The sequence below is a fragment of the Felis catus genome, chromosome X (assembly GCF_018350175.1).
Source record: "Felis catus isolate Fca126 chromosome X, F.catus_Fca126_mat1.0, whole genome shotgun sequence".
NCBI lineage: Eukaryota > Metazoa > Chordata > Mammalia > Carnivora > Felidae > Felis > Felis catus.
Window position 1 is genome coordinate 126484070 of NC_058386.1, and position 12654 is coordinate 126496723.

Genomic DNA, 12654 nt, shown 5'->3' on the forward strand with positions numbered 1-12654 from the left:
TTCATAGGTGAGAACTGATTGGCTACAGAAGGGACTGCTTGGTGGGAAAAAATCACAGGTCAGGAGGCATTACCAGTGGTCCGTGTGGACAGTTGCTCTGGGCATATCCGGAATTGCATTGTGGAGTAAAGGGGTGAAGCATTGTGAGAGAGCGCTTTGTCCTTCAGTGATGCCTTGAGAGGGTGGGCGGATTCAAAGTTGGGTCTCAGGTGGCTGGTGGAGGCCCCGTGAGGGCAGCAGACGAAGGCACGGGTGCCGTGGGCGTGGTGGTGGGCGCAGCAGGTGGTGGCCAGTGTGTGCCAGGTGGACCTCGTGGTGTCAGTGGCCCCAGAGTCCCTGGTGGTTCGGGTGGTGCCTGTGACCCTGGCCATCCCAGCAACCCCGGAGGCCTGAGCGATCCGGAAAGAACCAGCATTGTGGGAGAGGTAGGTGCCGCCGCTCTGGTGGCGCTCTCCAAATGGAGCGGGCGCCACCCTACACACCAGGTCCTGGTGGATGATGCCGCGCCTGGCGCTAGAGGTCCTGGAAACCGACTGCTTCAGTTGTATCCTATTCAAGGAGTCCCAGCGGGCTGGACGGCAGGGGGATGGGCTGGAGGTGGTCTGGCGCGCGGCGGGGTGGGGTGTGGGGGGGAGACTTGGGGAAGTGGAGTTGAAAGGGGAGCAGGAGGGAGCTCCGGGCACCTGGAGGGTATCGGCTAGGGTTTGGCCCGTGCTGACAGAGGATGGGGAGTGGGGTGGACCGCCTGATGGGGACTGAAGCGGTAGGGACAATGCTATCCGGGGTGGCCTGGCTGTATAGGGTGGGAGGTTGTGGACAGCCTGAGGGTCAGCCTGGGGTGGGGAAGGCAGGCCTCACTGAAGAGGAGGCCTGAGGCACAGGCAAAATTTAGTACTGTGGATGGTGCCTTAACCCAGTCTCCACCAGCACCCTCACTATACCTTTCCCCTCGGCCATGGATGCGGAGATTGCCCACAGGTTCCTGACTCCAAACGAGGAGCTCCAGGAGCCAGTTCGGGAGGAGCTCCATGTGAACGGCAGCATCCTGACTGTGTTAGTTCTAGAACGGTCCAGGGAGAGGGTGGTGGCAGGTGACCAGGGACAAGGTCAATTCCGGAGGAGCTGTAACGGAGACAAGGGAAACAGGAAAGGAGTGAGTCGAAGGAAGGAGTGTGGTGCTCTAGGATCGTTGCTGTGTGAAGGGGCGGAGCGGGGAATGTGCCCCACCGGCCCTCTAACTTGACTTATTTTTTCCTACCTCGTAGCCGCTTGACTGCCGATGACCCTGGCCAGCTCCAAATGTCCATCACCTCCTGTCTTGGCCAGCTTTCCCTAGTGATACGGGCCATGCAGATCATCATGCCCCCCTTTTTCACAAAGCCGCAGCAGTGAAAAGGTGGCTGGACCCAACTCTGTGTCCCCCCCACATGACAGTGATTCCTGCAGCAGCTGCCGTTTTCTTACTGAGGCCGCATCTTTTGCCTATACTGGCCCTTGGGTGCTTCAGATCCACATTTTTTTTTTTTTTTTTTTTTTTTTTTGGTGATCAAATGGTAACTGCTACTATTCTGTGTCTGGGTTTATTTTTAAAGCATCTACGCCTTCTCCTATTCTCGCCTTTGTTCTCAGGTAGGGGGAGAGATTCTGACATTCAGATACTCAAGTACTAGAAGGCAATTGAAGAAGACAAGTTAGGCGACGGGAGAAAAAAATTATGTCCTGTTATTCAGGACATTAACTACTGTCAACATGTTAGAACTTTTGTTTTAGTTTTATACTAGCATGTACATAGTCATGTATAATACCTGCAGAGTAGGACTTTGTGGCTTCTCGGCCTTGATTCAGATCTGTGCAGAAGAGCGCTGGGACAGCTGGCTAGGTCGGCCCCACTGCCCATTCTATACTCCCGTGTCATCAGAGGCCTCATTCCCTGAGGTTCCGAACCCACAATTCTCAGAGCTCCTTGTGGTTGGCTCTCACTTGTATCATCCTTCCCCAAAGTGTTTTTCCAGTTTATTACGCTGCTGCTTGCTTCCCTGAAGTCCTGACAAGGGTCCTGGAGGAAAACAAAAAGGGGAAGAGGTCTCCCTGAGGTGGGGAGGGGACATGAAGTACATTACCCTTTGCCTTCCCCTCCAAGACTCTCTTATTTAGCACAACAGTGGGGCCACGTACAAGGCACCCGAGTGGCTGAGGAGGGGAATGGGCGACGCCCCGGTGCACGAGGTGAGTCTCTAAATCGGAGAGAGGAGGAACAGAGCCTTGCCTGAGGGAGAATTAGCAGTGTCAGCAGAGAGAGACTGAGCAGTGGAGAACGCCGTGACTCTATAGTTACGAATCTGTACCTGAGCGTCTCCAAATAGGTCCTCAGGACAAGTGAGGAAAGTAAAGGCACAGCTGCCTTGTCCTGGAGGCAGGTGTCACAGCAAGAAGGTGGCCAGTGTCTAGAGCGGCCTGTGGCTGGTGGAAGCATTTCAATGAGCAGTGTCACCAAAGAGCGCCTCAGCCTGAGCCTCGGACTGTCTCTGTCTGCCCTGTTCTTTGTCACTGCCTACGGGGCAGGCAGCTCTCATCTCCGGGCACGGGCAGGAGGAACCTGCAGCCGGAAAACAAGGATCTTTCAACACGTGCACGTCTATAAACCCCGCCCTCGGCCGCCTCTCCAGCAGCTGCTGCCTCTCCAGCGGCTGCTCCCTCACCAATCGTCGCCACGCGCTGTGACGCGTGACCCCACTGCACCCACGCAAACCAGTCCCACCTCAGCTCCACCCCCTCCCCACACCCCTAGCCCCTCCCCAGACCTCGTGGGAGGCCGCCAGGCACCACGGCCTGTTGTCCAGAGGGCCCTGCCTCTTCCTTGGGCTCAGTGTCCCCAGCACGTGGGGCTCCACGACCTCGCAGCGGTTCGTGGAGGGAGATGGGCCACAGCCCAGACGGACACGGCCCCGCACCCCGTCCCCTTCCCCGGTACCGGTGGACACACCAAAGCGGCCTTTGGAGGGGGCGACTGAGCACAGGTGCGGATCAGATCGGCGGTCTGGGAAGGTCACGAAGGGGCTCCCGTCGGGGGGCAAGCCTGCCAGTAGCAGGCAAGGAGGAAAGGGATGGCGACTGGAGCTAAAGTAGTTAGTGGCCACGGAGAACAGGGATGCGGTCGCATAGGGAAAAACCACAGTGCAAAAGGGAAATCACTAAAATCCCAACTTAGGAAGCTACTGTATATGTGCACGGAAATCCTGCCACGGTAGCCTGAAGTGTAAACACCTCGTATGTCTGTGTGGTGGGATTGAGGGTGGTCCCCACTTCTTTTGTGTGCATTTCTCCCCCAAAAGGTTCAGAATGACTTTACATGACCTTTGGTGTTTTCAATTCTTTGACATCCTTGTGTGCGTGATCTCTACGCCCCACGTGGTGCGGCACTCACGACCCAGTGAGTGCTTCCACAAGTCAGGCTTGAGAGAGCAGATGATGCCATCCAGGGCGCCGGGCAGCAGCACTCCCCGCACCAACAGCACGACGAGGACCACGCAGGGGAAGGTAGCCGTGAAGTACACGATCTGGGGCGGGGGAGGGACGGGGGGGGTAACCTGCTCAGAAGGGGCCCTGCGGCCCCGCCTCCCCACTTAGGGGTCCCCAGCCTCAGCAGGGGGGCAGGCGGGCCACACTCCCCCCACTGTGGTACGGTCCACTCCGAGGTCAAGCGGGAGGCCAGCCTGCAGCCCCCCCTTCTACTCCTCAGAGCCTGGGCTCCTCCCGAAGGAAGCGGGGTGCTCAGCTGGCCATCGGCTGCCCCCGCAAGGACAGGTCAGCTGTAGAGAGGGAGGGTGGAGGCAGGACCTTCCCCAGGTGGGGAGCAGGACATCGGCCTGGAGGCAGGTCCCATGCTTCCTGTGGTTCTCTGCACAGAGGCAGGGTCCTGGGCAGGACGGAGTGGACTGGGCCGGCCAGAGACAGAGGCGACAGCGAGGTGACCGCGAAGACCTCTGCCTCCGTCCCACCCTCAGCAGAGCAGGACAGGTAGGCAAAGGAGGGCCACGGGCCGGGTCCCCCCAGGCTGGCCGCAAAGCAGAGAGTGAGGAAGTAGTGAGTGAGGAAGAGAGGGAAACTGGGGCAGGGATGCCCGACACAGGCAAGTTCAGCTGGGGGTCGCCTGGGCCTGTCCCCTCAGGACGGAAGTCGGCTGGGCTGGAGTGTGGAGGTTGCGGAGCACTACCCAGGCACGCGTGGGAAATCCACCGGGCTGGGTTCAAGGACCTGCCCCCGCCTCAGGCCCTGGCCCGGTCACCTCGCATGGCAGGGTCCACCTGCCCCCCCCTAGCGGAGACACCCCTTCTCCCCACCGGCCATGCTGCCCCCACCCCTGCCATCATCACCCACCCCGACCCGCCGGCCTCCAGCTGTACCTTTCCTGTTGACTTGACCCCCTTGCAGACACAGAAGTAGGCCAGCACCCAGCAGGCCTGCAGACACAGGGTCACCTCCCAGTTGAGGGCCCCTGGCACGTCCAGCCCCCCCACCCCGAGAGCCGAAAGACTTTGTTCCTGGGGGGAGGGGGGGACAGCCCGTCAGGGCTGCCGCAGCAGAGGGCAAAGCGACCGGGGAGCTGTCGCCGGGGCGGTGCTCCCCCGAGCCGCTGCCCTCAAGTCCAGGTGGGCCCCCCTGGGCCCCCGGCCCAAGCCCACAGCCATTGCAGTGGGAGGCAGGAGCCCGGGAGCCCCCGGCCGGAGGCCGGTCGCGCCCTCGGCGGTGTACCCTCCCCCAGGCTGGCAGGCACTAGGGGACTGACGGCGCCCGGGACCGACAAATGGTGAGGGAGCCAGGCCCATCCCTTCCAGCTCCCCTAGGGGCCGTGCGGGGTGTGCTCCCTGAGGACAGGCAGGGCCTGGGAGTGGCCCCTGCTCGGCATCCCGCGTAGGCCCCCCCCCCCGGCCCCCGGGTCGCAGGGCCCCCGGGACACGCAGACCCGAGCCGTACGGGGAGCCCACAGACAGGGACAGGCACGGTGCTGCCCAGAAGCGCCTGAGCGCGGCCCACGCCTCGATGCCCGGGACCGGGCGGGCGGCGGTCAGCTGGCTGCTGGCAAGTGCGCCCGGCTGGCGCCTGCGCAGACACAGGCTTGGGGGGAGGGGCGGGCCGGGCCGGAAACAGTCACGTGCCAGTGGCCTCACCAGAATGCTCTCGGGGACGTAGGAGCCCGACAGTGACGTCACGCGTCGGGGGGCGCAGCGTCCGGAACCAGCCTCCATCTCCTCGGGGTCAGCGTCGACCGGATCCAGGCTCTGCCGGCTCGGTGGCAACCAGCTCCGCGGGGTCTGTCTGCGCAGGCGCCCTGGCCATCCCCGACAGCCTTGCGCGCCGAGGGGCCGGGCTTCGCGAGGCCTGCCAGGGGTCTCAGCGGTCGGCCGACAGTGGGCGCAGCGTAGCGGTGGGCTCTGAGGAGGCCGGTGCGGCGGCCACGAGGGCCCCGGACGACGAAGCGGCCTCTCCGGCCCCGGACGACGGCGCGGAGGAAGTGGCGGTCACGCAGGCCCCTGACGATGACGGCGCGGACGGCGCGGCGGTCACGCGGGCTCCCGAGGGTGGCGCGGAGGACGCGGGGGCAGGCCCACAGGCCTCCGACGGAGGCACGGACGGCCACGACCCCCAGCTTAGCCCCCGAGGTCCCGGTTGCCAGGGCAACTGCAGCCGCCACGATGGCGAGGGTGGCCCTGGCAGCAAGGGAGCAGTGGTCGAGGGGGCCTGCGCCCCTCCCCTGGCCGAACGGGCCCCGAGGGCCCTGGCCCCCGGTGGAGACGCAGCGCCGGCGGCGGCGGCGGTGACCTCCTCAGGACTGCTGGAGTTGTATCCTTTCCGTGGAGCCTGTCTGGGCAGGGGCCGTGGCGGGGTGGCTGGGGAGCAGGGCGGCAGCCCGGGGACGGGACGGACGGGGGCGGGGGTGGGCAGCCTGGCGGGCCCCCAGGGTGGGGGAAGCGGCTCAGGGTGGGCAGAGGTGGCGGGAGGGAGCGCGAGTGTCCCGGGGGTAGAGGCGGGCCTCTGAGTGGTCAGGAGGCTTCAGGCCATGGGAACTCCAGGAGCCCGTTGTGCCTTAACCGGGTGCCTCCCAGCAGGCTCACTGTGTCTTTCCGGTCGCCCCTGGAGGCAGAGATGGCCCGCAGGGCCCTGACTACACACGTCCAACGCCACCGAGGGTTGGCTCAGAAGGAGCTTTGCGTGAGGGGCAGCGCCCTGGCCGTGTGAGTCCTCCAACAAGAGTATGCGCGGGACGGGTGGGCGGTGGCGGCGGGTGCCGTGGTCGCATCTCTGCCTTCCAGTGCCGTCGTGGAGGCCCCGACGCACGCTGTTAGGTGGAAGGCGGGGGGGTGGGGGGTTGTGTGGGGGAAGGGGCTGGTGCCCTGCACCTCCACAGCAGGTCTCCCCTTTAACCGGATTTCCCTCTTCCCTCACTTCTAGGAGATGGACTACTGAAGACCCCATCTGCTTCCGAGTTTCCGTCAACTCCTTCTTGGACCGGCTTCCCCTGGTGATACGAAACATTCGCGCCTTGGGGTCCCGGCCTCCGCGGCGCCTAGGTCCGGGAAAGGGGGCCGAGGCCTAACCTGGTAGCCCTCACTGGGCAAGGCACGGGGCGTTGACACTTGGCGTCCTCGCCACTTTACTATCGGGGGTCTAACGTTCTGCAGGTCCGGGCCTCGGTGGCTCTTGGCCCACTTCAGTTCCTTCCCTGCGCCCGGAGGGACGGGCGCTTACGTGTTTGTCACTGCACAACATGAAACTGAGCTACTCTTTTGTGTCCGAGTTTCTTCTCAGTTCCTGCGCCTCCACATTTTCTTACCTTTGTTCTGGTGTTGGAAGGGAGGTTCTGGGAATCGTAGTCCAGCAGCCCAAGCTTATCGAAGACGACTCAGGGAGAGGAAAATCAGGTCCTATATTCAGCGGTAAATACTGCTGACGTTTTGGAATACGTTCCTAGTTGTATTTACCCGTTGAATGGATAGCAACGTATAACGTATCCATTTTCCAGTTTAGCGTTAACTTTTCTCCGGATCCTTTTTGTTTCGTTTTGTTTTGTTTTTGTTTTTCCCCGTTGAACGTACTAGCTTTCCCACTCCCTAAAACCCTTCAAAAACTGTTATCCAGGAGACACACAAATGTATTATTACATAATGTTGAGCAGTCGGGTCGTTCTCAGCTTTGCCCCTATTATGGGTCGTGTGAGTCAATGGGATTCTTGAACAGAAGTCTTTGCGCGAACAGTTACTTCCTTCAGATCGTTTCCAAGAGGTAGAATTCCCGCGTTCTATAGCTTCTCGGCACACAAGTGCTCTCCAGAAAAGGCGCCCCGCCGGCAGAAGTCTGGTCTCCCCGCATCACCAACCAGTAGGGTGGCTTCCTACCGAAGTAGAAGACTCCTTTTGTACCAGGGAAATAAGCACGGAAACACTAGAATAGGAATTTTGGGGCTTACTGGCCTTGTTTCCGATGAGCAAGGGGGTGGTGCCACAAGTGGCTACGGGTTTGGGGGCGGGGTGGGGGGTGGTTAGCTCCCTCTGAGTAGCTTGTGTCTTGGAACCTCGCTAAACAGGAGTGCTAGCCTCACGAGGGTTCCCTCGGAGTTTCTACATGCATGGTCGTGATCTCTGCAAGCAAACACGGTTTTGGTTCCTTCCTTTCCGGCCTTGCCGGGGCTACGGGGGCGGGGGGAGGGAACAGGCTGACACTGGACAGATGGGAAGCAAGAGCAGGAAGGCACATGGCAGAGAACCAAATCCTGGATCCAGCCACGCCTGAAGACAGAACTATCCGCCCCCCGCCCCCGCCACAATCGTTCAGTTACACACATCCAGAAACTCTCCCTTTGGTTAAGCCAACATGAATCCTTTTTTTCTTCTTTCTTTCTTTCTTTCTTTCTTTCTTTCTTTCTTTCTTTCCCTTTCTCTTTTGTTTGAATGCTTTTATTTAGTGTTTGAGAGCAAGACAGAGACAGCGTGAGCGGGGAAGGGGCAGAGAGACAGAGAGGGAGACACAGAATCTGAGGCAGACTGCAGGCTCTGAGCTGTCGGCACAGAGCTCGACGCAGGGCTCAAACCCACGAACTGTGAGATCGTGACCTGAGCCGAAGTCAGACCCTCAACCGACTGAGCCACCCAGGCACCCCCGTCGTGAATACTTTTTTTTGCTTTTCTTTTTGTCTGTCTTCACTTGTAATAGAAAAGTCTTGTCCTTTATTGACTCGAGGAACCGTAGGTTTTCTTGTCACTTCACCTGAGAACGTGGCTCTCCCTTCTTTTAACGGAGAAACTGGGCTCTTTAAGTTTACAAAGGCATTGGCTCCTAGCTGGTAGGCCTTCAAGCCGTATGGTGGTAGAGTCTTCTGTGGGTAAGAGTCCAGAGAGGGAGGGGAGGGACTGCAAGGGGCAGCTGGAGGAAAGGGACAAAGAGAAGGGGCACTGGGACCCACCCTTTCCGGATAGGGCTCCCAAGACTGGCCCGGAATTGTGGGGCCAGATCGTCAAGAGACCGGAACTTAGTGTGAGCCTCCCTCCCTCTCCCAGCAAAGCCCAGAGTTAGGCCACCGCCCTGGCCCCACAGACGGACTGCTGAAGGCGCCGGGCGGCCTTAACACGTCAGTCAGGTCACAAAACAAGTCGATTCCAACGCGTCCCCGGGCTCCCCTCCCAGAGACGAGCCAGAGCCCTGCCCCGCGGCCCGCCGCGTCAGATGTGATCCGGCCCGCATCTTCCACGGCCTCCTTCCCTCCCCTCTCCACCTTGCTCACTCTCGGATCCAGCCACACTGGCCTCCTCCCTTCTCTGAAACACACCAGGCCCAGGCCTGCCTCAGGACCCTTGCACTGCCTCTTCCCTGCCTGGACCTCTCGTCCCCCGGGGTTCCATCTGGCCCACTCAAATAGCATTCCTGGCCGCTCTCCTTAAGGTTGCGTCCCACGCTCTCCCCACCTGCATTACTTTCACAGGTGTCGGGGGGTAAGAAGCAGGTGGGCCCGTCAGCATGGAGGTGCACGTGCGGCAGTAAAGCGTCGTGGGACACGAAGGAGCTTGGGTGCTGTCGATGACCCTAGGGAGTCTTGAACGGAGCGGGACGGGATGCAGCTTACGTCTTATCAGGTTCCCGGTGCCTGCTGCGCTGGGAAGGGGACGAGGGCAGGCAGGACAGAAGTGGGGAGACTGGCACGCAGGCGAGAGACCCCCAGGCTGCGGCCAGTGGAGGTGGGGAGAAGGGAACGGGTTCCGACCGGATCTTGACGGGAGAGCCACCGGGGTTTGCTGGCACGGATCGGACGTGGCCCTGGACCTCCTCAGATGCGCGGGACCCGTGCAACGGGTCACCCTTCCTCCCACAAAGGGAGCCCAGCTCCTCCAGAGTCCAACAGCCTCCCCACCTGCCTCCCTGCTCGCCGACCACCCACCTGCCACACACTGCCACCGTTTTCCCGACGTTTAATTCAGAAACAAGGTTCCAGGAACAACGACAAAGAAGCTCATGCCAAAACAGAGGGGACAGCTGGGTTTCCGGGACCACGCGCCGGGGCCAGATTCCTCGGAGGGGGAAGAGGGAACAGAGGGGTAAGGCACTGCCGCCTCGGCCACTCGGGGCGGGCGCAGGACAGGGCAGCGGGGGTGAGGGGTCCGGGCTGAGCGGGCACCACGCCGAGGAAGCTGGGCGCTCGGGCCTGGAGAAGGAGACTTCCAGAGCCCCCAGGCCCACGTGGGGCCCTGGCACGAACCCGCTCATAGCTCCCCAGGTGCTGGGGACAGGGCGCCCGAGAAAGGTACGGTCCGACCCCCGAGAAGTCCGGAGGGGATGCCGGGACCCAGCCGCGGGGAGACCCCTGGGCGCAGCCACAGTCTGGGGACGGCTTCGCCGCATCACCCTGGGCGCCCCCCTCCTCGCCATCAAGTGCTGCTGGTGTCGGGGGCCCCTGCTCGGACCCGGCGGGGCCGGCCACGGCCAGGGGCAGGTGCCAGAGGCGAGGCCGAGGCTGACCGTGCCACCAGGGAGCCAGGACGACCCAAGGACAGAAGGGGCGTGAGGTTGTCCACATCCCAGAGAAGGGGCACGTGGTGACAGACGGACACGGTGAGGTGCAGATAAATTAAATAAATAGGTGGTTGGGGGTATAAACAGGAAGAGGGGGCAGGGGCTGGCACGACCCGGGGGCACGAGGGTGGGAGGGCGGGGATATTGCTGCTGCCAGGTCAGGACCCTTGGTCCCGTCACCATCGCCCCCACGCAGGGCCCAAAGAAAGGCACTAATGAAGGGGGCCCGGGTGTGCGCAGGGCACGAGAGTCCGGTGACCACCCCATCCCCGCCCCCGTGCCACCCGATCCAGGGCTCGGCCCCGAGGTCATCTCAGGCCTGGGACGCCCCCTCCTCACCGGTTCCGCCACCCTTAGCTGTTGCCGGACAAGAGGCTGATGGTCTGTTCCAGGTTTTGCCCCAACTTAGGCTTCCGACAGGAGGCGTCTCGGTCCAGAGCGGTGAGGACCTGGGGGAGGAGGGCCCCCCCGGAGCCGGGCTGGCGAGGAGGGGCCGCTCCCTCCCTTGCCAAGCCGTCCTCCCCTGCCTGAGCTCTTTTGTCCCTCCTGCGTCCACGCACCCCGCTCTCTGCGGGTCCCCGGCACGTGGGAAGGGCTGCAGCCCCCCACCTCTGCACACGCTGCGACTTGGCCACCCCGAAGCCACCGCCTTCTCTGCTCGGCGGCCACAGTGCGGCCCTTCCCGGGAGTGGTTTGGACCCGCTGTCCCCAAACGCCCCGTCCCCTCCTGGCCCACACCCCATCTCCCCATCCCCTCCTGAACCCCAAACCCGCACATGATCTCCCCGTCCCCTACTGACCCGGAATCTGGACCCAACCTCCAGGTCCCCCCCTGACCCCACCCCACACCCAATGTCGCTATCCCCTCCGGACCCCATCTGCACCCCGCACCCGATCACCTTGTCCCATCCTGACCCCCACCCGACACCCAAATTTCCCAGCCCCTCCTGACCCCACCTTGCACCCAACATCCACGTACCCTGCTGACCCCCACCCCGCACCCCAAATCCCCATCCACTCCCGATCCGGAATCGGCACCCAACCTCCAGATCCCACCTGACCCCCACCCTCCACCCAATCTCGCCATCCCCTCCTGACTCCCACTGACACCCCGCACCCGATCACCTGGTCCCTTCCTTAACCCCACCCGACACCCGAATTTCCCGGTCCGTCCTGACCCCACCCCGCACCCAAGCCCCATCCCCTCCTGAACCCCAACCCCACACCTGATCTCCCCATCTGCTACTGACCTGGAATCTGCACCCAACCTCTGCGTCCCCTCCTGACCCCCACTCCTGCCAAGCACCCGATCACTTCGTTCTCTCTTGTCCCCCACCGCCACCCTGCACCTGATTTCCCCGTCCCCTCCTGACTCTTACCCTGAACCCGATCTCCCTCTCACCCCCTGACCCCCCCGCCACACCCCACCTCCCCATCCAATCCTGATCCCCACCCCTACCTGGCACCCGATCTCCATGACTCCTCACACCCACCCCTCCACTCACCTTGCTGGACACTCGTGATTCCCACTCCACACCTGATATTCCTGTGTCCTCCTGACCCCCACCCTACCCCCCATCCAACCTCCGCCATCCTCTTGACCCCCACTGCCCACTCAACCTCCACGCCCCACCTGGCCCCCACCCCACACCCCAAATCCCCATCCACTCCCGATCCGGAATCTGCACCCAACCTCCAGTTCCCACCTGACCCCCACTCTGCACCCAACCTCCCATCCCCTCCTGACCCTCATCCCATACCCGACCTCCCTGTCCCGTCCTGACCCCTACTCCTCCCCTGACCTCCTCATCCACTCCTGACCCCCAACCCTACCGAGCACCCGATCTCCCTGACTCCTCCTGACCCCCACCCCCCACCCAACTTCCCGGTCCCTTCCCGACTGCCACCCCGCACCTGACATTCCTGTGTCCTCCTGACACACACCCCCACCCCGCACCCGAGTTCCTTATCCCCTCCAGACCTCCAGCCCGCACCCCTTGCCAAACCTTCCCGTCTCCTCCTGACCCCCACCCTGCACCCCGTACCCCATCTCCTCATCGCCTCCTGACTCCACCTCGCACCTGGTCTCCCCGTCCCCTCCGGAACCACACCTCACATCCCATCTCCCTGCCCCCTCCCAACTCCCACCCTGCGCCTGACTTCCTCGACCCCTCCTGACCCTCACCCCACACCCGACCCTGTCTTTGCAGGTCTCCAGGATCTCGCTGTCAAACACAGTGAGCAATCTAGGGCCTCATCGCTCTTGACCATCAGCAGCACCCCAGGGAGAGGATCATTCTCTCTTCCCTCCTGACCACCTCCTTCCTGCCCCCAGCGTGTGTGTGTGTGTGGGTGTGTGTGTGTGTGTGGGTGTGTGTGTGGGTGGGTAGGTGTGTGTGCGGGCGCACACGTCTGACTCCTGTTCCAGGAGGCCACCCTGCAGTCTTGGGGTCCCTCCCTCCCCTCCTCAGTCTCTGCCGCCGGCTCCCTCTCTGCTCTGCCACCTCGGAGTGTCCCAGGACCCCAGGGCTCGGTGCGTGGGCCACTTGTCCCCCTATACCGGCTCTCAGCTGCCCGTGGCGAGCTCGTGCAGGC

At 62.4% G+C, this 12654-nt stretch overlaps 3 protein-coding genes across 3 annotated transcripts; 2 read left to right on the forward strand and 1 right to left on the reverse strand.

The window, feature by feature from the left end:
* Window positions 1–59: 59 nt before the first annotated feature.
* On the reverse strand, window positions 60–2296 carry LOC123383289. The gene is made up of 3 exons (XM_045050404.1): window positions 1806–2296; window positions 942–1122; window positions 60–389 (listed from the first exon to the last, which is right to left on the reverse strand). Exons 1-3 carry the CDS (start codon window positions 1925–1927, stop codon window positions 60–62), a joined length of 633 nt encoding a protein of 210 aa, XP_044906339.1. The 5' UTR covers window positions 1928–2296.
* A 481-nt stretch (window positions 2297–2777) lies between these two features.
* Window positions 2778–4592, forward strand: LOC123383458. The gene is made up of 3 exons (XM_045051060.1): window positions 2778–3017; window positions 3432–3537; window positions 3907–4592. The coding sequence occupies exons 2-3, from the start codon at window positions 3466–3468 to the stop codon at window positions 4441–4443; spliced, it is 609 nt and encodes a 202-aa protein (XP_044906995.1). The 5' UTR covers window positions 2778–3017; window positions 3432–3465; the 3' UTR covers window positions 4444–4592.
* Window positions 4593–4804: 212 nt separating this feature from the next.
* LOC123383290 (collagen alpha-2(I) chain-like) lies at window positions 4805–6783 on the forward strand. The gene is made up of 4 exons (XM_045050405.1): window positions 4805–4856; window positions 5070–5841; window positions 6108–6233; window positions 6451–6783. Exons 1-4 carry the CDS (start codon window positions 4805–4807, stop codon window positions 6593–6595), a joined length of 1095 nt encoding a protein of 364 aa, XP_044906340.1. The 3' UTR covers window positions 6596–6783.
* The last annotated feature ends 5871 nt before the right edge of the window (window positions 6784–12654 follow it).

Coding starts and splice junctions, on each gene's coding strand:
- LOC123383289 (XM_045050404.1), bottom strand. CDS start 1,927: ATGAGGCCTCTGATGACACGGGAGTATAGAATGGGCAGTGGGGCCGAC. Junction 1,123..1,805: donor CACAAAGTCCTACTCTGCAG/GTATTATACATG, acceptor TCTCCGTTACAG/CTCCTCCGGAATTGACCTTG. Junction 390..941: donor ATCCATGGCCGAGGGGAAAG/GTATAGTGAGGG, acceptor CGGATCGCTCAG/GCCTCCGGGGTTGCTGGGAT.
- LOC123383458 (XM_045051060.1), top strand. CDS start 3,466: ATGATGCCATCCAGGGCGCCGGGCAGCAGCACTCCCCGCACCAACAGC. Junction 3,538..3,906: donor CGAGGACCACGCAGGGGAAG/GTAGCCGTGAAG, acceptor TTCTCTGCACAG/AGGCAGGGTCCTGGGCAGGA.
- LOC123383290 (XM_045050405.1), top strand. CDS start 4,805: ATGGTGAGGGAGCCAGGCCCATCCCTTCCAGCTCCCCTAGGGGCCGTG. Junction 5,842..6,107: donor TCCTCAGGACTGCTGGAGTT/GTATCCTTTCCG, acceptor GCCTCCCAGCAG/GCTCACTGTGTCTTTCCGGT. Junction 6,234..6,450: donor AGGGGCAGCGCCCTGGCCGT/GTGAGTCCTCCA, acceptor CCTCACTTCTAG/GAGATGGACTACTGAAGACC.